This window comes from Caretta caretta, chromosome 6, assembly GCF_965140235.1.
Source record: "Caretta caretta isolate rCarCar2 chromosome 6, rCarCar1.hap1, whole genome shotgun sequence".
Classification (NCBI taxonomy): domain Eukaryota; kingdom Metazoa; phylum Chordata; order Testudines; family Cheloniidae; genus Caretta; species Caretta caretta.
Window position 1 is genome coordinate 13,185,142 of NC_134211.1, and position 20,436 is coordinate 13,205,577.

The window sequence follows — 20,436 nt, forward strand, 5'->3', positions numbered from 1 at the left end:
TTTTGCCCATTTGGGCAGTGGCTGAGGGTGTGGGAACTGAGGCCTACCCAACTCATCATAAGGAGGTAGTCCAAAAGCCAGTAGAGGGGCACTCCACTACCACCCGAGCGGGGCGGGATTCGAACCAGTGACTGGTAGGGGATGGGGTACAACCCACTTGCTGTGCCCTCTGTCAGCCCAACCTGGCCCATGTGGAGAAGGTGGAGCTGCAGACAGGCAGGGCACAGAGGAAGCCCAGGATCGTCCAGGTGCTGCCTATGGGAAATTGCTGGGGTGGAGCACAGGAAACTTCTCCAGGAATTGGGGGAAGTGGGGGCTCAACTACCCACAATCATCCCATATCCATCCCATCAGCTCACACACACAGGCTCCCCTCCGGCTCAACGGCTCCCACAGGTAGGGAGCGCAAGGCAGATGGTGCCCACAGACAGCAGCTGGGGGCTGATGCTCATTTCCTCTTTTTCCTCTCTCAGGCCGGTCAAACCACCACCACACATCTCTTCCCCTGGGCACAGAACAGGCGCAGATAGCAGTAGAAAGCTGTTATCCTCTAACAGGTCCAGGAGAGGGACAGGACAGACTTGCCCAGGGGGTTAAACAACTGTAGCTGCACTGGGGAAGTAAGATGGCTGCAAGGGAGGCATGGGCTACTGCTTAGAGACCCTGCTCAGGGCTGAGCAGCTGGGCCCTGAATTCACCTCCCAGCACCACACTGTGCTCACTGCAGCCTCCTTTCCTGCCTGCCCCAGCCCTGCTGCCGTATCAGCTCATTAGCCCCAACCACTGGTTTCCTGTCTCCCCCGCAAGGCCCTGCCTGCGCCTGTGACAGGAAGGACCCTGAGCTCAACATGCGGGTAGGAAACCATCTCTTCCCCTTGTTCTCATGGCCCTGAGGGGGAAGAAAGGGGGATGACATGGTTGCCAGCCACTGCATCTCTGCCAGCCGCATTGGTGGGGGCACACTGCCCTGGGGGCTAGATCTGCCCCAGGGCTGGAGCTGAGCTCTCCCTGCAACAGACACGAGTCAGCCAAAGGGGGAAAATGGTGCCAGAGCTCCCAGGGACTGGGGAACAGCCCAGCCAGAGCAACAAATGAAATCAGGAGGCACCTGCTGCAGCCTCCCTGCTTGGCTGCCCCCCCAGGAGCCCCACGCCCCCAGGTGGGCACTGCTGGGATAATCAGCCCCGCAGGAAGGCTCTAGTTCCCCCGCACTCCCCGCTACCACCTGCGCCTGTGGCAGGAGGGGGGCTGCCTCTGGCAACGCACTGCCTGTTTTCATTCTCCAGTGGAGCAGGCCCTTGCAGCAGGCTAAGCACTTTAGTGCTGTCCACTGGCAGTGAGTTACAGATGCCCAAATGGGCAAAGCAAACCATTTCTTTTCAGCACAGCTATTTGGGTGCTGCCTTCCCAGGGGATCAGGTGCCCACTGCTGGTACAAAGGTCTCCCCTCCTGTCTTGTATATACCCACTGTCTGCCCCTGAGCCAGCTCTCCTGCTTATCTCCCGCTCTGCCCCAGTTTCCCTGCGGGGCCCTGGTTAGCTGCTGCAGCTCTTGGTGCCCAGCCCCCCGGTGCAGTGGCTGGAGCATGGGGCCCACAGGCGCACAGTAAGACACGCCCAGCCCAAGGGTTTATTATAAAGACCTTTTATTTGGAATGAAAATATAGATCTGGCCCTGCACAGGGCTCTGCATGTGGTTTTTCTCTTTTCCTTATTTGCGTCTAGGCAGAAGCCACTTTGCTGGGTCTGAATGGTCCCTCCTATGACTGCCCCCCCGTGGCTATTAAAGAGGGCACAGTCACATAAAACCAGGGATGTGCCCTACTCCAACCCCACTGCACTGGCATGGTGGTGGCAGCTGCAGACCCAAGTCTGATTTAAAGGGGAAAGCTGAGCACAGCGACCCACCGATCTTGCCCCCTGTGTTCCCATGGGCACAGGAAGAGGGGGGCGGGGCCAGGCTGCACCCAACCTCGGCCAGCAGCAGGGGTGTGGATGGAGGTGGAGCTTAGTGTTTGGCTCCTCTAAAGCCAGGACCTGTGCTGGGAGAGGAGGGGGTTGCGCAGGCAGAGAGGGGCCCCTGCATAGGGCTGGGAAGAAAAGGACAGAGCTGAACCCAGCACCATTCCCCACCAGGGGCAGACAGAGGCAGGAAGCCACCCCTCAGCACATCAGCTTCTTGGGGTGAGTGACCCTGCCCAGAGTGAGAGGAGCTTCCAGGAGAGGGCAACGCTGCCTAAGGCAAGGGGGGAGGGGGGGCACACGAACCACCCACTCCGTTAAGAGGTGGGGTGTTTTGGTCAGCCATATAGAAAAGGGAAAAGTTTCTCCACGGCAGAGCAGGAAGGGGAGAGGTGGGAGTGGGGCCCAGGGCCCCCCTCACCTCGGGAGGGGGGTTACTGGCAGATCCGAGGTGAAGAGTCAAAACCCTGGTTTATGCAATCCCTTTGAAGGTGGTGCCGTGCCCCTCCCCCTCACCAGCCACCCTAGACATCCCCGTTCTCGATGCGGCTCAGCTGTTCCTCCAGCCTGCTGATGCGCTCGCCCTGCTCCTTCACCTGCAGCCGCAGCGCCTGCAGCTCCTGCAGCACCTCCTCCAGCCGCCCGCCACCCTGCAGACAGACGGACCGACCATCAGCCACAGGGCCAGAGCCCAGGCCCCCACCCGCCCGCCACCCTGCAGACAGACCATCAACCATGGGGTCAAAGCCCAGGCCCCCCACCCCATGGACGGTGGGTGAACCACTGACTTGGGGAGGCTAGCCCCCCAGCCCTACCCACCTGAGGCTCCACCCCTTCGGCACCCACCAGAGCCCAGCCCCCACCGTGGCCGCTGGCCCCTGCCCCAAGCTAGCGCCCCAACCCCCAAAGCACCGGCCAGCCGCCCCGCCGGGCCTGACCCACCTCTGAAGGCGCAGGCCCAGCATCGCGGCTGGAGCGGCCCCAGCCCCGGGTCAGCGGTGCAGCCGCAGCACCACAGAGCGGGGCCAGGCAGCACAGGCTCCTCCTCCCACCTGTGTCACAGGGTGGGGCTGAGCAGGCTCAAACCCAGGTGAGGAGAGCAGTGGGATGCTGTACATACCCCGGGGGCGGTGCTGATGCTGATGCTGGGCACCGCGGCAGGCGCAGCCGTGGCACTGAGGCGCGTGGCACTGCCGGTGCTGGAGATGGGAGCTGGGCGGCTCTCATGCAGCACGTTCTTCTTGCTGACTTTCAGGTCCCGCTGCTTGCTGGGCACGTAGGCTTCGCGTAGCGAGATCAGCACAGGGCCTGCTGTCTTCCCGGCCACCCATTCCTCAGCCTCCATGGCTGCATCTGGCCCAGCCGTGTCTGGGTACAGGTCGTCCTGGAACAGGTCCGACTGCAAGGGAGACACGCACATGGGGTCAGCCATGCAGCACCAGCCTGTGGAACTCCCAGCCACTGGGGAGGAGGCAGCCCCCCTACTATGGGCAGCCCCATGGCCAGCAAGAGCTGAGGCTGGGGATTCCCAACTCCAAGACGCTGGCTTGGAAAGGAGCTTTGTTGGGGGGGGGAGTTAGCTCCTTCCTCTGAGGGGCAGCAGCAGCGTTCCAACCGGACATGCTGCAGCCACTGCTCTGCACATGCCCTGCTACCAAGGAGGGGCACAGAACAGGGATGCCCCCCACCCAAAGTTTGACCCCCCACACACAGAACCTCCCTCCCTCTGCTGTGCCAGGCACTCACCTTCCTTGGCACTGTCATGATGATGGGCTCACACTTGCGCTCATGAAGCTTGTAAAACCTGCACAGTTGGGGAGCATAGGAGTTAGCGGAACAGAAGTCACCCCCCCATCACCTCTAGATTACCCCCATCTCCAGGATCACTGCCCCCCCTAAAAAACCTCCCCCCCACCCAACATCCAGGATCACTGCCCCCCATCCCCCGCCCGCCAGTCACCCCCAATCCCTCTATCAGTGCCAGCCCCACCCCACATGCCCCGTTTCAGGAGCCCGCACCTGGCAATCTCACACTTGCTGACGTCCAGACCCCGCTTCGGCATCCAGCCCATGCCGCGCTGGGGTTCCTTGCTGGTGAAGGTGTTCAGGAAGTGGATGTAGGGTGGCTCCTCTGTGATCTCAAAGTACCGGATGCTTGAGTCCCCCTGTGGGGGAAGAGGGAGGCAGAGAGAAATGGGGGGTGGCACATGGGCATCATCACACCACGGAATCCCCATGGACACTGGCAGTGCCACCTGCCCCCACCCATCCTCGCCCTGTGTGGATCAGCACAAGCTGGTACCAGCCCCTTCCATGTGTGGCCACAGGCTGCTCCTAACAGCATTAGCCTGGGGTCAGCAGGGGAAGGACCTCCCCCCGATGGTTGAACCCCTACCTTGCCGCAGACATAGATGACATTGGTATCGGGGTCATAGAAGGGCAGCAGGGCTCCATTGCTGGAGTCCAGCTCCTGCAGCGCCATGGGCTCTTCCAGGTTCTCCTGCAGTGGGATGGGGAAGGGAGGAGAGGAGTTGGTGATGGAGAGGATAGGCCCCGCACCCAGATCCTGCCCATCCGGAGAACCCTCCGCCCTGCCAAAGCCAGGATATTAGCCCTGAAGCATGTCTGTAGGTCTGGGGTCAAGAAGAATCCACCTCTGGGATCTCACCCTCATGGAGGACAGACTGGGGGAAGCCAGCAGAGGCAGCAGCCACCAGGGAGCCCAGCTGCCCCTCTCCAGCGTTATTCTCCTCCAGTACAGCTGCCAACGATGGATCCCTGGCCCCAAGTGGATGTGGGCGGGCAAGACTGGCTCCTGGCCTTGCTGGTAGTGGGAGATCCTGGGTCAGCAATCCAGGGCCTTGCAGGGAGGCCAGGACATCACTACTCTGCACTGGGGCGGTGCCATGCAGCCCTGTTGGGGGCAAACTGGCATACCTCCCATCCCAGGGGACCCTCCTGGGCACGCCTGCCCCCTGTATCCCCAAAGCCCACAGCTCACCGGGTCCCAGAGCGCCAGCTGCCGCTCGCTCATGCGGCTGAAGCCTGTGGTGAAGATCTTGCCATCAGCCAGGAAGATGGCACGCATGGGCCGCGCTCCCTCGTGTGCACGCTCCTTCTCCTGGAGGAGTAGGGGAAGGACAGCAGGGTGAGGGACGGACTGACACACTGCCCCCCTCCCAACCACTAGCTTCCCCACCCCCACGCCAAGTGCTGCATGGCAAGAAGGGTCCTGGGGCCGCTACCACCCCCCTGGAACTTCAACTCCACTGGGGTAAAGGAGTCAGGTTCACACACCCCCCACCCACCAGGCGGAAGGGACAAACTTACCCCCACATCAGCACTGATGGGAGCAGCTGGTGCCTTTAAATACCCCCCACTCCCCAGATCAGACTTCTAACACCCTGCCCCCACGCCAGGGCACCTCTGGGCCCCACACTCAGCTAGGGGGCAGAATGGGTCTGCAGAGCACAGGAGGGGAGGGGAACCCATGCAATGCTGCCAGGATAGGGAAGAACCCAGGGGCCATCATTTGGAGCTGGGGGTCTGGGGTCCAGGGTGGGTCTGTCCCACCATCTGCAGCCCATGCTGGGGGGCCCCAGAGGGGTCCGTACCGCCACGACCACCCCTCGGCGGGGATCCACGATGCGCACGCTCTTGTCCTTGCAGGCGGAGCAGAAGAGGCTCCCGTTGTGGCTCCAGCTGACGTTGTAGATGAGGTCGGGGTGCATGCTGTCCAGGTGGTACAGCTCCTCGGCCGTGCCCACGTTCCACACGATCACCACGTTATCACAACCTGGGGGGACTGGTCCATCACACCCTGACCCCGAGGGACAGCTCCCTCAACCCTCCACTCCCTACCCCCAACTCCTTGGCCATGCCCACGTTTCACATGATCACCACGTTATCACAGCCTGGGGGGACCAGTCACAGAATCATAGAATATCAGGGTTGGAAGGGACCTCAGGAGGTCATTAGTCCAACCCCCTGCTCAAAGCAGGACTAGCACCAACTAAATCATCCCAGCCAGGGCTTGGTCAAGCCTAATCTTAAAAATCTCAAAGGAAGGAGATTCCAACACCTCCCTAGGTAACGCATTCCCGTGCTTCCCCACTCTCCTAGTGAAAAAGTTTTTCCTAATATGCAATCTAAACTTCCCCCACTGCAACTGGAGACCATTACTCCTTGTTCTGTCATCAGCTACCACTGAGAACAGTCTAGATCCATGCTCTTTGGAACCCCCTTTCAGGTAGTTGAAAGCAGCTATCCAATCCCCCCTCATTCTTCTCTTCTACAGACTAAACAATCCCAGTTCCCTCAGCCTCTCCTCGTAAGTCAGCCCATCACACCCCGACCCCGAGAGACAACTCCCCCAACCCCTCGGCTATGCCCACGTTCCACACGATCACCACATTATCACAGCGGGGGTGGTGGTGGTGGTAGTAGAGAAGGGGGTAATCCCCCTTGCCCCTCCCCACTCCAGATAGTATAAGAATGGCCACTGGGTCAGACCAATGGTCCATCTAGCCCAGTATCCTAGCCATGGCCAGATGCTTCAGAGGGACTGAACAGAACAGGGAAATTATTGAGGCGTCCATCCCCTGTCATCCAGTGCCAGCTTCTGGCACTCAGAGGTTTAGGGACACTCTGAGCATGGGGTTGTGTCCCTGACTGTCTTGGCTAATAGCCATTGATGGACCTATACTTTTGGCCTTCACACCATCTCCTGGCAATGAGTTCCACAGGTTTGACTGCGTTGTGTGAAGCACTTCCTTATGTTTGTTTTAAACCTGCTACCTCTTAATTTCACTGGGTGACCACTGGCTCTTGTGTTATGTGAAGGAGTTGGTAACACTTCCCGATTCTCCACACCATTAATGATTTAATAGACCACTATCATATCCCCCCTTAGCTATCTCTTTTCGATCTCTCCTTATAGGGAAGCTGGTCCAGATTCCTCATTATTTTTGTTGCCTTTCTCTGTATCTTTCCCATTTCTAATATTTTTTTTTGGAATGGGGAGACCAGAGCTGCACGCAGTATTTGTAGTGTGGACATACCACGGATTTAAATAGAGGCGTTATGATATTTTCTGTCTTATTATCTATCCCTTTCCTAATGGTTCCTGATAATCTGTTTGCTTTTTTTGACTGCTGCTGCACATTGAGTGGATGTTTTCAGAGAACTATCCACAATGACCCCAAGATCTCTCTCGAGTGGTAACAGCTAATTTAGACGCTGTCATTTTGTATGTATAGTTAATATGTTTTCCAATGGGCGTTACTTTGCATTTATCAACATTGAATTTCATCTGCCATTTTGTTGCCCAGTCAGCCAGTTTTGAGAGATCCCTTTGTAACTCTTCCCAGTCTGCCTGAGACTTAACTATCTTGAGTAATGTTGTATTGTCTGCACACTTTGCCACCTCAGTTTCTCTCTTTTTCTAGGTTTCAGAGTAGCAGCCGTGTTAGTCTGTATTCGCAAAAAGAAAAGGAGTACTTGTGGCACCTTAGCGACTAACCAATTTATTTGAGCATAAGCTTTTGTGAGCTACAGCTCACTTCATCAGATGTATCCGATGCTGTAGCTCACGAAAGCTCATGCTCAAATCAGTTGGTTAGTCTCTAAGGTGCCACAAGTACTCCTTTTCTTTTTTTCCAGATCACTTATGAACATGTTGAACAGCACTGGACACAGTACAGATGCATGGAGGGCCCTGCTGCTCAGTGTTCTTCACCGTGAAAACTGACCATTTATTCCTACCCTTTACTTCCTCTCTTTTAACCAGTTCCAGATCCATGAGGACCTTCCCTCTTATCCCATGACTGCTCAGTTTGCTTAGGAGCCTTTGGTGAGAGACTTCTGACAAAGGCTTTCTGAAAGTTCAAGTCCACTAGACCACCCTTATCCACGATTGTTGACACCCCAGCCCCTAAGAATTCTAGTAGATTGGTGAGGCATCATTTCCATTTACAAAAAACGTGTTGACTCTCCCCAACATATCGTGCTCATCTATGCATCTGATAATCCTGCCCTTTACTAATTTTCTTGGGATTGAAGTTAGGTTTATTGCTTCAGAGCCATTTAAAACCAAAGCAAACAAACAAAAAAGGCTTTACATTAACTATTCACCAGTCATCTGGTACAGAGCCCTCCACATATAGCCCCGTCTGCCCCCCTGCCAGGACCCTGCCCTGCCCCCGCCCCCCCACAGAATCATGGGGAGGGGGAGGCTGTACCTGCGCTGAGGAGGACATTGCGGGCGGTCGGGTGCCAGGTGACGATGCCCACGCGCTTCGAGTGCCCCTCCAGAGCTACCACAGGCTCTGTCAAGGGCTGTGTTAGTCCATTCTCTGGGATCTGCCAGACCTGTCAGGGCACATAGGTTAGAGGGGGGCCTGTTCCCCCCCCCCAGAGAGCCCACCCCACTGTGCCCCCTCACCCCATCAGAGAACCTTCTTGGCTGACACAGGGCATCTGCTCCACCTGCCACCATGGGCATACCCTGACACACATGGGGAGGAGAGAGATTGCTAATTACACCGAATCCAGACAGAGCTGGCTGCCCCTGCCCCAACTCCTTCCCCCACATACGGCCACCCCTGCACCCAGCCCTCTCACCATGACGGTGCAGTCCTCAGAGCCGCTGGCGATGACACGGTCACTGTGCGGGCACCAGTCGATGTCCAGGACAGGGCCCGTGTGCCCACACACCGTGGGGTATGACTTATCAATGCGCCCTGTCTGGGGGAGAAGGGGCAGAGTCACAGGAGATTCCTCCCCAATCTACAGCCGGAGCCCCTTCATCCTGACCCGCATTCCCCTGCTATTCCAGCTGTGGGCTCCCCCCACAGCTCTGCCAATGCCCCTCCGTCCCAACCCGCAGCTCCCTTCTATCCCAGCCCTGGGCTCCTCCTATATACACTTGCAATCCTGTTGATTTTTTTTGGGGGGGGGGGGGGTGTAGGGGCATATTTTCAGGGATGCACATGTGATGCAGTTGAGAACAAACTCATTACATCTGTGAACTACAAAATTCCAGGACATCACCTTCCCAACTACACTGTCCCCCTTATTGCCAGGTGGAAGCAGCACTGGGGGGGGGGGGGGGGGGGAGGGAGGGAATAGACCCTCACACAGACCCATTCTCTACCCCAAGGCTAACCACAGCTCTCCCCATTCCCATCTCGCCTGAGGCTCAAAGCACATTAGTATCACCAGTGCAATGAGCTGGTAGGACTCAGCTCCTGCCCCCCGCTACCCCAGTCACCTTGAGCACTGGTAGCACCATAAAGGCTCCTCCCCCACTGGCCTCCACGATCACAGCCACGAACTTGGGGTTGACTGCACAGAAGCTGCTGTCCCAGGTGACGCGGGAGACGCGGATGTCATCGTAGCACTGGTCGTTCTTGACGGGCTGCCCGAAGACATGGCGGAACTTGCTCTGACGCACAACCTTCCTGAACGACATGGCTGGGGGGGCAAGAGTCAGAGAGGCCAGGCCTGAAATGCAGCGACTTCTTGGGTGGGACACGCTAGCTGATTTAATACGCACAGGACCCCTCATCCAACGCTGAGTGGCAGCTGTCTCTGCGGTGGAGCGCAACTGCTTTATATACAGGATCCCTTGCTCAATGCCAGGATGCAACTGCCTCGGGGGTGGAGCATGGCAGCTGTAACTGCACAGCCATGTTATACAAGAGTTTAGGGCAGGAAGTGAACGAAGTATTCAGTGCCACAGCATGGCGGGATTGGGAAGTGGAGACAAGGTCTCCTAGAAACTGCTGCTGGAGCCTTGTGCGGGCTGTAGGGGCTGGCTCCCCCCCGACTCTGATCTGCAGGATGTCGGGGAAGCATCAATCCTACCACTTGGGGCACAGCCAGGAGCATGAGGCTCATGGGAAAGGGCAAGACCTCCCCACAAAATAACCCAGAATTCCTCCCTTATCAGCCCGAGCTTCGCAGGACAAAGGGGCCTGTTGGGTTCGGGCTGAAACCCAGCCTTCCAGGGGCTCTGTTTACAAGGTGAAGCCCTCAACCAGCTCCCCCATTCAATGAGCCAAGCATCATCTTTAGGTTTGCGGGCAAAGGGCTCAGACACGCTGTCCCCAGCACAAACAGACATGGGTCCCTTCACAGCCCCCTGGTTAAATTCCAATCTTGGTGAAGGAGGTGTTTTTGGGGGGGAGAGGGTCATTCCCCCTGGCTAGATCACCCTCTGCTGGGGGCTTCTCAGCAAGATGCTGATGCAGAGGAAGATGGTCCAGGGGTTTCCAGGGTCACAGCCTATGTCCCCCCCCATCCCATTTCAGATCACACAAACCAAACACCCCTCTTGGACAGCATTCTCATCTAAATGCCCAGGGTGCCCAATGGGCCATGGGGGTGGGTGTCCCTGCTCAGAGTATTGGGCTCACAGCACTCTAGAGTGGGTGGGTGAGGGCAGGATCATTAGCCCCAATGGATCAGGAAACTGAGGCAAGAGAGGGTCTGGCCTGAAGGCCTCCAGTGCCTAGGGGCAGAACAAAAGGTAGGATACAGGACCTGGGTGAGGAAATCAACAGGGATGGCGGGGTGGTATTTCCCATTGCACAGAGGCTACATGAGCAAGGGGGGATTTGATAGCAGCCTTCAACAACCTGAAGGGGGGTTTTAAAGAGGATGGAGCTCGGTTGTTCTCAGTGGTGGCAGATGACATAACAAGGAGCAATGGTCTCAAGTTGCAGTGGGGGACGTCTAGGTTGGATATTAGGAAACACTATTTCACTAGGAGGGTGGTGAAGCACTGGAATGGGTTCCCCAGGGAGCTGGTGGAATCTCCTTCCTTAGAAGTTTTTAAGGTCAGGTTTGACAAAGCCCTGGCTGGGATGATTTAGTTGGGGTTGGTCCTGCTTTGAGCAGGGGGTTGGACTAGATGACCTCCTGAGGTCCCTTCCAACCCTGATATTCTTTGATTGGGGGTCAGATGCCATGGGGATGGCCAAATGCAGCTCAGACCCCCCCCCCCCACACACGTTCAACAGCCCCCCTAAAAAGAGGGGTCAGCTTGGCCCCAGAACCACCCAGGGGTGAGGCCCCAGGCAGGATCACTCCGGATTCAGCCGGGGGGAAGCCCGGCCCCGCACTTCTCGAGCAGGGGGGATCACCCCCGATTCCCACCCGGAGCAGAAACCGATGCCCTGGGAATCAGACACGCCCCAGAGCCAGCCGGGCGGGGGCGGGGGCACATCTTAGAGACGGGAGGGCAAAATACCATGAACTCTGCTCAGGGCAGAGGGCCGAAACAGAAGGCGGGGCGGGGGGGGGTGGGAAGCACACTATAACCTGCCCCCCGATTTCACCATTTCCCCGCAGGATTTTCATTTCCCACTTCCCCGTACACCCCGCCGCACGGACACCAACGCCGGCGGCCCGGCCCGGCCCGGCCCGGAGCGTGAGCGAGACCCCGCAGCCCGGGGCTGGGCCCCCGGCGCCCCCCCCACCAGGGGGCCGCACTCACCGGCCGTGCTGGCGCTGGCGGTCGGGGCCGCTGCCGGGCGGATGGAGGCGCCGCGCCGGGCCGGCAGGAAGTAGCGGGGGAGGCCGCTCCCTTCACCTGCGTGGGCCGGGCCGGGCCAGGCCTGGGACTGGCTGCGCCGAGATCGGCCCGCCCCGGGCCGCGGGGGGGTCAGCTCCAGGGTGGGGATGGGCCAGCGGGGGAAGGGGGGGGAAATGGGGATGGGCCAACATGGGGGGATGGGCCAAAGGGGGTTGGGGGGGCGGGGAATGGGGATGGGCCAACGGGGGGGATGGGCCAGGACGGTGCCGGGGGGAAATGGGTCAGGACCGGGAGTGATGGGTCACATGGATGGGCCAGTTCAGGGGAGCCAGAGGGAGGTGAGGATGGATCCTGTCATCTCAGACACCCATGCGGGGCTGGGCCTGACTGCTGTGACCCCCCTCCCGGGGACTGAGGAGATGGAGCACCCTCTTCTGGGCTCCCCCGGTCAAACCAGCGGGAGAGAGAGGCCAGCGGGTGGCGGGGTCTGGCTGGCTCCCGGGACCAGGGAATGGGACATGGGGCCTTTCCCTCTGGCGGGGGAGGCCCTGATCTGGCCCCAGGGCGGGAGACTGGCTGGCTCAGCGGGGCAAGGAATGGGACACGGGGCTTTTCCCCTCCAGGGGACACCAGCTCCCATCCAGATATACGGCTCTCCATGCCCCTTTGCAGGGGTCCCCAAAGAAGCACAGAACGCCCTCTCCAGGAACACATTTAATAAAACCAGAGGACAAGCGACATCACACAAACACACATGTGTGGGGCTGGGGAGGGCGCTGAGTGTGCAGGACGTACGGCCACAGGTCTGTCTCAGCACCCCTCGCGGAGCCTGGGCCAACAGAGGGCAGACCCGCAGTGGGCTGTCAGACATGCTCCCCGGGCCAGGATGTTCCTCTCATGGGGTGACAGCAGCTTTAACACTTCCCTGTCCCTAGCTGGACTGGCGCAGCGGCCTTAGAGCAGAGCAAAAGCTTGCTAGCATATGGGGTGCAGCAGGTAGCCAAGCAGCATCTGTACAGGCCACCCCAAGCCACATGGCCACCAAATCCACTGGTGCTGGACATGGCAGCACAGCAAATACAATGAATGGGTGATCACACTCTCCTTGCAGCCCAGAAGGCACACACAGATGAGGTCCCCACCCTAACCTGGCACCGCTGGGTAAAAGGAGCCCTGAGAGGGGCCCGTAAAGAACCAGCAACTGCGACTGTAGGAGGTGACCAGTGGCCTGTGGGGGCAGAATGCGGCCCCAAGGAGGGGAGTGGAATCGGACTGAGGGGAGCTATTGTCACTCAGGCTCGTTCTGCCTGGTGCTCTGCTCTTGCTGGGGTGCCTGGGTCTTCGCTACAGCTTGCTGGGCCTGCTCCACCTGTAGCTAACAGAGCAGGGGCAAGTTCCTGAGCGGTAGCTGCGTTAGTCTGAATCAGCAGAAACAAGGAGGAGTCCTTGTGGCACCTTAGAGACAAACTGATTGGGGCATAAGCTTTTGTGGGCTAAAACCCACGTCATCAGATGCAGGGAGTGAAAAATACAATAAGCAGAATATATATTATAGCACATGAAAAGATGGGAGTTGCCTTACCAAGTGGTGGTGGGGGGGGTCAGTGCTAACGAGCCAATTCAATTAAGGTGGAAGTGGCCTATTCTCAACAGTTGACAAGAAGGGGTGAATACCAAGGGAGGGAAAATTACTTTTTGTAGTGACCCATCCACTCCCAGAGCAGGGAGATTAGTTCAAGCAGTAGAGGCTTATGTTTTTAGCTCCCAAGGTCACGGGTTCAATCACTTCTGCCAGTGGCCTGCGTGGGAAAGGGGAGTTCTTGTCCTGCTTCCTCATTCTTCACTCCAGGAATGAATTTGCAGCTCCTCTCTCTTCCTACTGGGGTCACTGGGCAGATACACACTAACTGGAGTCTGGATCCCAAGGCCCCGGATGGATCCCCCTTTTGCCATGCACTTAGCTCCCTGGAAATGTGGGCGTGCCCCTGGCTGGGGGTAGGAGAAAATCACTTCCCCCTCCAACACCTTGTGATGCAGCTTTCAGCCCCCTACCCCTGTGTCAGTGTGGCTGAGATTACTCAGCAGGGGGAACCCTTCTCCCCTTGATCCCCCATGTCCCTACCTGCGGTCACTCACCTGAGAGCCCCTAGGCTGACATGAGCTCAGCGCATCTCCAGGGCACCTCTTCTACCCCACTCCCTCCTGATGAGGGCAAAAGGTGGCTCTGAGTCCCTAGCAGGAGGTGCTGGTGGGCAGCCAGGCCCACACACTGGACACCCTGCTGGAGGCAACTGAGGAGGAGCTGTGTGTGTGTGGCCCCCCCCAGCTCAGAAGGTCAGAATTAAAGAACCACAGGCCCAAGGGGTCAGAATTAAAGCCGTGGGGTGTGGCCCTCTATGGGGTGTCCTGCCCCCATGAAGCGGTAGGGGGGAGCAGTACCTGCCCCCTGGTGGGTGTGGGAAGGTGGGGATCCCCAGGGCAGCCCCATGGCCTTAATTCTGACCATTCAGGTGTGTGGTTCTAATTCCATCCCCCGCATACACCTGGACTGCAGCTTCTGTGTCATAGTCATGTGTGCGAAGAGGAGACTGGGCCTGCTTTCGGCAGGTCAGAATGGTCAGGCTGCAGGGGCCCTAGGGGACAGAGTTAGGGGGGCACCTGTACCCTCAGTGCTGGGTAGCTAGCTGTAGTGTGCAGAACAGCCACTGTATTAAAACACAGTGATCTGGGAGGCACACCTAAAGGCAAGATTGCCAGGCACAAATAGTCCCAAAGGGGCAGAGTCCCCTTCCCCGCAGTGTTTCCTGGCACCTATGGGTTGGCAGCTGCAGCCACGTCAGTGTTTACATTGCCTTGCCTAGGGCCTGGTGTTCCCAGGTCATTGACCTGCACGTGGAGCTGGGCCTGGTTTGCATCTGCTGAGGATCTGTCCCCGCTGGAGCTTGTCTAGGTTGGGAAAATATGGGGGCAAACTGGGCCTTAGCACTGGTGTGACTTCCCCTGGTGGCTACCTGGAGCTGGTTGTCCCTGACCAAGCCCCACCTTGTATCCATTTACATAGTAAACCTACAATTGTGCACAGACCCCCCTCCTTGTGGCCAGGCCCTGTCAGGGGAGCCAGTGACCACTCAACTGGTGACTGGAGCTGTGCCAGAGCAGGGGCTGGGCCATGGAGCTTAGCCTTGCTGGCAGGGCTAGGCTGAGAAGGACTTGCTGGGTGTGTCCCCAGGACTCTTCCCTTGCTCCTTGGTGAGGGCCGTGGCAAGGGAGGAGGTTGTGTAGCGGCTGCAGCCCATGCAGACGTTGGAGCCGAAGAAGATGTAGATGAGAGGATTGATGCTGCTGTTGAGGTTGATCAGGTAGCCGAAGTAGACCATGAAGGGGAAGATGCGACTGTTGAACTCCTCGTGCTCCCAGGAGGCCAGGAAGAGCAGCTGGATGATCTGGAAAGGGAGGTTGAGCAGCACATAGGCCGACAGGGTGGCGGCCACGATGCGGTAGAACTGGCTGGGGGGCCGAGTGTGGCGCCGGAAGGTGCGGGCCAAGGTGGCAGCATGGGTGATCACCATGATGGTGAAGGGGAAGAGTCCCTCTAGCAGCACCTCTAGCAGGCGCAGGGGCCATTCGTATTTGCCTCGGATGTTGCTGCAGGCGAGCACGCCGTCCGGCCACAGGACGACGTCGGCGAAGATAAAGCCCTTGATGCTGAGCAGGGCGGCCACCAGCCAGGCACCAAGGCAGATGTAGCTGGAGAGACGCAGGGGGCGGTGGCAGTGGTACCAGAGGGGCAGCAGCACCAGCAGGCAGCGGTCCACGCTGAGGGCGGCCAGCAGGAAGAGGCTGCAGTGGTAGCTCAAGTCATAGAGGAAGTGGCGCAGGCGGCACATGGGGGCGCCCAGCACCCAGCTGTCGCCCTGCAGGGTCTCCATGATCTGCGTGACCGTGACGGAGAGGAAGAGGAAGTCAGAGGTGGCAAGGCTTAGGATGAAGACGGACAGGCCCCGGCGCTGCAGCCGCCACCCTGTCAGCCAGATGATGAAGGTGTTGGCTGGCAGCCCGATGCCCAGCGTGCCGATCAGGAAGGCTGCTCGCCATGATGCCGGTATAAAGGGTTCCGTCCCATTGGCGTGCGAGGTGTTAAATGGCTCCATCCACCCCTCCAAGCAGTCTCAGCATGGGCAGCACCAGGCGGGCCAGCCTGCCAATGGAAGGGACATGGAAGGAATCAGGGCAGGGCCTCTCACCCAGCCATTGCCCCTAGGACATGGGCACTGCCAGCTTCCTCTCCTGCAGGGGAAGCATGGTCCAGTGGCTAGAGCACCAGGTGGAGACCTAGTTCTGCCACTGGTCTGGGTGACCTTAAGCAAATAACTTCCCCCTGGTGCCTCAGTTTCCCTTCATCACTCTGAGTCTATATACCTTGACAGCTCTTTGCAGGAGGGCCTGTCTCTCACAGGCTCTCCAAGTGCTAGGAACAGTAATCACACCCTTGTCTCCAGGGGGAATTTTCCCCAACTCACTGTCAGGGAGAGGCTGGCACATGTTCTGAGAAGGGAGTGTTGGGGGTGGGGGAGATCAGGACTCCTGGGTCCTATTCCTGGCTGCTTCATTAAAGCCAGCTGCTCCTGTCATGGATCCTGTATAGCTTTGGCACCACAGGGGTTTCTGTCCAACAGTGCCACCCTTGTTGCTCTGATGCCTGTGGGATTAGCCGGTTTGCCAGTCCCTTTGGGGTCCCTACAGAGTAGCAGTCGGGATTAGGAATGCTTGTCAATAGCATCGTGCTAGCACTCCAGCTGAGATCTGCACCCCACTGAACCAGGCACTGTGCAGATGGCCAGTCCCTGCCCTTAAAAACTCTCAATTTAAACAACGCAGACAGACACAGTTGGAGAGGGGAAACTGAGGCACAGAGAGGTGGGAAATGACTTACCCGAGATCACCCACTGATTTGGTGGCAGAGATGGGAATGGAGCCCTGCCCTCTTGAGTCCTGATCCACTGGGCTGCTTTGCCAACCCACAGCCCTCTCTTTGTGGTACTCAAATAGCCATGTTGGCCAAATTGCTCCCTGGCCAGCAGAGGTTGTCCTAGCCTAGGGACGTTGCAGCCTGTCTTATTTTGGCTGGGGGCTGATCTGAAAAGGTTCCAACTGGAGCATAGCTGCCTGGCTGTACAGCCACACAGATAGCTGTAAATGCATTACCCACGGGATATGTCCCCGTGGGGATCCCAGGGAGATGCTCACTCAAAGCGGCCATGCTCCCATAGGATGACGGCACTGTGAATGGGTCCTGTCGAACTCCCTGCCACTGCACATATGGAACCCTGGGCCTCACTGTGTGCAGAGCCTAGTTTGGAGACTCAGTTTCTCCTCAGTGCCTCCTTCCATGTTTAGACAGACTCATGTCTGCCTGCCTGGCAGCTGATCGAGGTATTTCTCCCCAAGGCAGTGACTGATCTTTCTAATCTGAACCCCTCGGAGGCCCTGTATCCCAGCAGTGGGGGGAGACCCCTCTGGATCTCTCTAGCTCTCGGCGGCAGCGAGATTGTACATGCTGGATTCTGGTTAAGGGGTGTAGAAATCATTTGTCCTTCTTTCTCTCCATGGTATGATAAAAGAGCTGATTTAGAGAGTCTTACTGCAGGCTGCAGAGCTGAAATCACTGATACCTAGGTTTAAGTATTAGACCAGGGATGGCCAACCTCCATCGGAGTATGCCAGGTATAGTTCTGCTGTCCTAGGTTCACACAACAAGGATAACAACCCTTTATTACTCATGCCCCAATAACAAGGAGACTGCGGATCCAACACTAGCCACAAATGATCATTTGCACAAGCAATCCCATCATGCTGAGCACCAAGGCAGGGTGGGTGTGTCCATGCAAACGAGATCTGCTTCTGAACTCTTTTTCCACAGTTCACCACTAGATGTCAGGGGAGAGCTCATTCAGACTCTGCTTACATCTGCTTTGCTTGAACCTGTAAATAACTCCCTTATTTCTTTCCTAGTTGATAAACCTTTAGATAGTTTACTATAGGGCGTTGTCTTTGGTGTAAGACCTACGGTACCAATTGATCTGGGGTAAGTGACCAGTCTCTTGGGACTGGGAGCAACCTGTGATTTTTGGTGTTAGTGACCATTTATCACTAAGCCCAGTTTGTCTGAGTGGCAAGATAGAGTGGAGAGTCTGAGGGACTGTCTGTGACTCCGAGGTAAGACTGGTATAGTGATCCAGGAGACTGCATCTGGAACTTGGCTGGTGAAATCTAATGATAGACACTCCACCAGTCTGGGGTGTCTGCTCTGTGTTTGACAGCCTGCCCTGAGGTTGGCACTCACAGTCTCATAAGCCATTCCAGACAGCGTGATGGGGAAGCTGGGCTTGTGGCTGAGACACTGGGACCCAGGAGATCTGGCTTCAATGCCTGCCTCTCTCACAGGCAACCATAGGGAATGATGAGCCGTCCTTTGTCTAGTTAAGCCATGAGCTCTTTGGGGCAGGGAGTGTCTCTCACCCTGTGCAGCCCCTGGCACATCGGGGCCCTGATCTGAGACCTGCCCTAGGTATGCCAGGCTGTGCAGCCTCAGGGCTGCTCTAATTACCTCAAAACTGGACAGTACAGAATGGTTCTGACCCCTCCCTCCCTCCCACTGGGGGCAGCATAGACCTACCAATCAGGGATTGGCCCAGTGAGGGGGTGCCCAGGGTATGGAGAACAGAGAGACCTCGCCACTAATAGTGAGCAAACTGTGGTGTTAGGAGTGGGGGGAGGGTGTGGTCAGGACTCCTGGGTCCTATCCCCAGCTCTGCTGCTTATGTGCGGGATGAGCACTGTGCATCAGTTTCCCCCTCTGGACAGCAGGGGCTGCCCTGCCCCTGTGCTGAGTGAGGTCTCCTGTGCCCGCAGTGGGAGGTCTGCAGCAGCAGGAGGCACAAGCTTCTGGATGGGGAGGGTGCCAAAGGGTGGCTTGCAGGGGTTCCCCATCTCGGGGCGGGGCCACCTTCCTGAGCCAGAGCAGGAGGGGTCGGGATGGGGATTCCTCTCCCACATCTCGCTATCCCTTTCCCTCGGTCTGCGGCTGGGTCCGCTCTCCCCGCACCCACTCTCAGCCCATCCTGCTTCTCCCAGAGAGGGGGTGGGGCAGGTCTGATTGACATTGCAGCTGCTGCTGAGGGCACCAGCCCCGGCTACCCAGTGCCCGCTCATTCCTCACTGCATCTGGGTGGAGGGCCCATCTGTGCCAGGCCTGGGGACCGCTTCTTGCCATCTGCCCCCCCACCCCCAGCTCACAGAACATGCCCCGGAGGCCTCACCCTATGCCCTATCAGAGCCGCCCCATGGAAGTTACTGGGGTTAATGACCCCTTAGCACCTCCCCGATACCCCTGCAGGGGGGCAATCAGGAACCCAGACCCTACTGCTCCCCTCCTCTGGGAAAGGGGGCCAGCTCAGCAGACGGTTTGCCCAGGAGGGTGGCTGCTATCCATCCCTGCACCCACACCAGTCATTGTCCCCCTGTGCTGCCTGCCTGCCCTGTTCCAGGGTCACCCCATGGGGAATCAGGCCCCATAACTGCCCCTGGGGAAAGGGACAGGACTGGAGGGGGTAGGGATGGAGTGGCAGGGAGAAAGAGAGACTCTGCCTAGAGCCAGGGAGGGAAGGGATGGCTCCCTCTGACCACCACGGCACACAGCCACAGCCTGGTGGGCATGGACATTGCCATGACACGCAGCTCATGGCACTGGGGCTTGGGCTCTGCCCCCAGTGCCCCTCTGCCCAGACTGGCACCAAAGGGCTGAGACCCAGAAGAACTTGTCTCCTGGGCCAGGGCTCTCCCCAAGTCCTGACTCTGAGGCTGGGAGAAGATATTTTCCCCCCTGATGCTGGCACGGAGCCAAGTGCCCACCGATGCCAAGATGCACCGTCCGGCCTAGAGATGGAGACCATGGGCAGGGCCACCTGGGCATCAGTCACACAGTCTCTGGTCATGGCCAGCCCATCAGAGCAGGACCAGGCTGCAGAGCCAGCCAGGCAGGGTCTGGTGCCAGCTAATTAGTGCCATTCATGAAGCGTTAGTCTCAATACCCCCCTGCAAGCTGCCACCAAAGGCTGGGAGGTCACCCACGGGAAGGGGGGATAAAGTAGGACCTACCCGAAGTGTCTGCAGTGAGATTCAGGCAGGGGTTAGGATGAAGCGAGCCCCCGCCTGGTGTCCAATCGCTGCCCCGTCTCTGGAGACGGATGAGAGCCAGTAGGAGCAGGAAGCTGATTTATACTGGTGGCAAGGGAGGAAGCAGCAGGGGAGGGGTGGGGGGTAGAGGCACATGATGCAAGCCAGTGGGGTGGGGAGGCAGATATCATTCAACCGGGGGCAGTCCAGCTAGCGCTTGCTGCAGCCCGCCTCCAGGCCCCAGCCCCAAGCCACAGACCCCTTGGGACCAATTGGATTGGGAAGAGATGACATCCGGCCTTAGAGCCTGTCCTCACCTGCCCAGCTAGCTTCATCCATGGCTGCAGACTCCGTCAAGTGAAAGTCCAAGGATGGCCCCTGTGGACAGGACAGGGCACCTGCCAGCCCGGGGTGGGGAATTCACGGGGTTAGGAGTGCATGTCAGCAGGGACAGGCTGTTGGGACCAAGTGCCTTGGCTGGGAGAGTTGGGGAATAACATGAGTTAAGAGGCAGTGTGGCCTAGTGGATAGAGCACTGGACTGGGAGCCAGGAGACCTGCTCTGCCCAAGGCCTACTGGGTAAATATGATCAAGTCACTTCCCTGCCCTGCACCTCAGTTTCCTCTCCCGCCCTGTTTCTGGCTGGTCTGTTTAGACTATAAGCTCTTTGGGGCAGTGGCTGTGTCTCACAGGATGGCTGGACCCAGCACGGGGGTGGGGACTGATCTCAGATGGATCCTGGAGGTGCTGCCCCCGGTCTG

General features: G+C 58.2%; 2 protein-coding genes across 2 annotated transcripts; both read right to left on the minus strand.

Annotated features, from left to right (window-relative positions):
• Positions 1-1,629: 1,629 nt before the first annotated feature.
• Positions 1,630-11,630, minus strand: CORO1B (coronin 1B). Its single transcript, XM_048855783.2, has 11 exons — positions 11,462-11,630; positions 9,233-9,435; positions 8,584-8,706; positions 8,202-8,331; positions 5,577-5,758; positions 4,964-5,083; positions 4,358-4,462; positions 3,982-4,127; positions 3,709-3,766; positions 3,083-3,361; positions 1,630-2,612 (listed from the first exon to the last, which is right to left on the minus strand). The coding sequence occupies exons 2-11, from the start codon at positions 9,431-9,433 to the stop codon at positions 2,487-2,489; spliced, it is 1,470 nt and encodes a 489-aa protein (XP_048711740.1). The 5' UTR covers positions 9,434-9,435; positions 11,462-11,630; the 3' UTR covers positions 1,630-2,486.
• A 571-nt stretch (positions 11,631-12,201) lies between these two features.
• On the minus strand, positions 12,202-19,740 carry GPR152 (G protein-coupled receptor 152). Its single transcript, XM_048855792.2, has 2 exons — positions 19,658-19,740; positions 12,202-15,698 (listed from the first exon to the last, which is right to left on the minus strand). The coding sequence occupies exon 2, from the start codon at positions 15,649-15,651 to the stop codon at positions 14,695-14,697; it is 957 nt and encodes a 318-aa protein (XP_048711749.2). The 5' UTR covers positions 15,652-15,698; positions 19,658-19,740; the 3' UTR covers positions 12,202-14,694.
• Between the last annotated feature and the right edge of the window lie 696 nt (positions 19,741-20,436).

Excerpts from the sequence above, each read along its gene's own strand:
- CORO1B (XM_048855783.2), bottom strand. The coding sequence starts at position 9,433 with ATGTCGTTCAGGAAGGTTGTGCGTCAGAGCAAGTTCCGCCATGTCTTC. Across the intron at positions 8,707-9,232 it reads TGGTGCTACCAGTGCTCAAG|ACAGGGCGCATTGATAAGTC; the intron begins GTGACTGGGGTA and ends CTTCTCCCCCAG. Across the intron at positions 4,463-4,963 it reads AGCTGGCGCTCTGGGACCCG|GAGAACCTGGAAGAGCCCAT; the intron begins GTGAGCTGTGGG and ends ATCCCACTGCAG.
- GPR152 (XM_048855792.2), bottom strand. The coding sequence starts at position 15,651 with ATGGAGCCATTTAACACCTCGCACGCCAATGGGACGGAACCCTTTATA.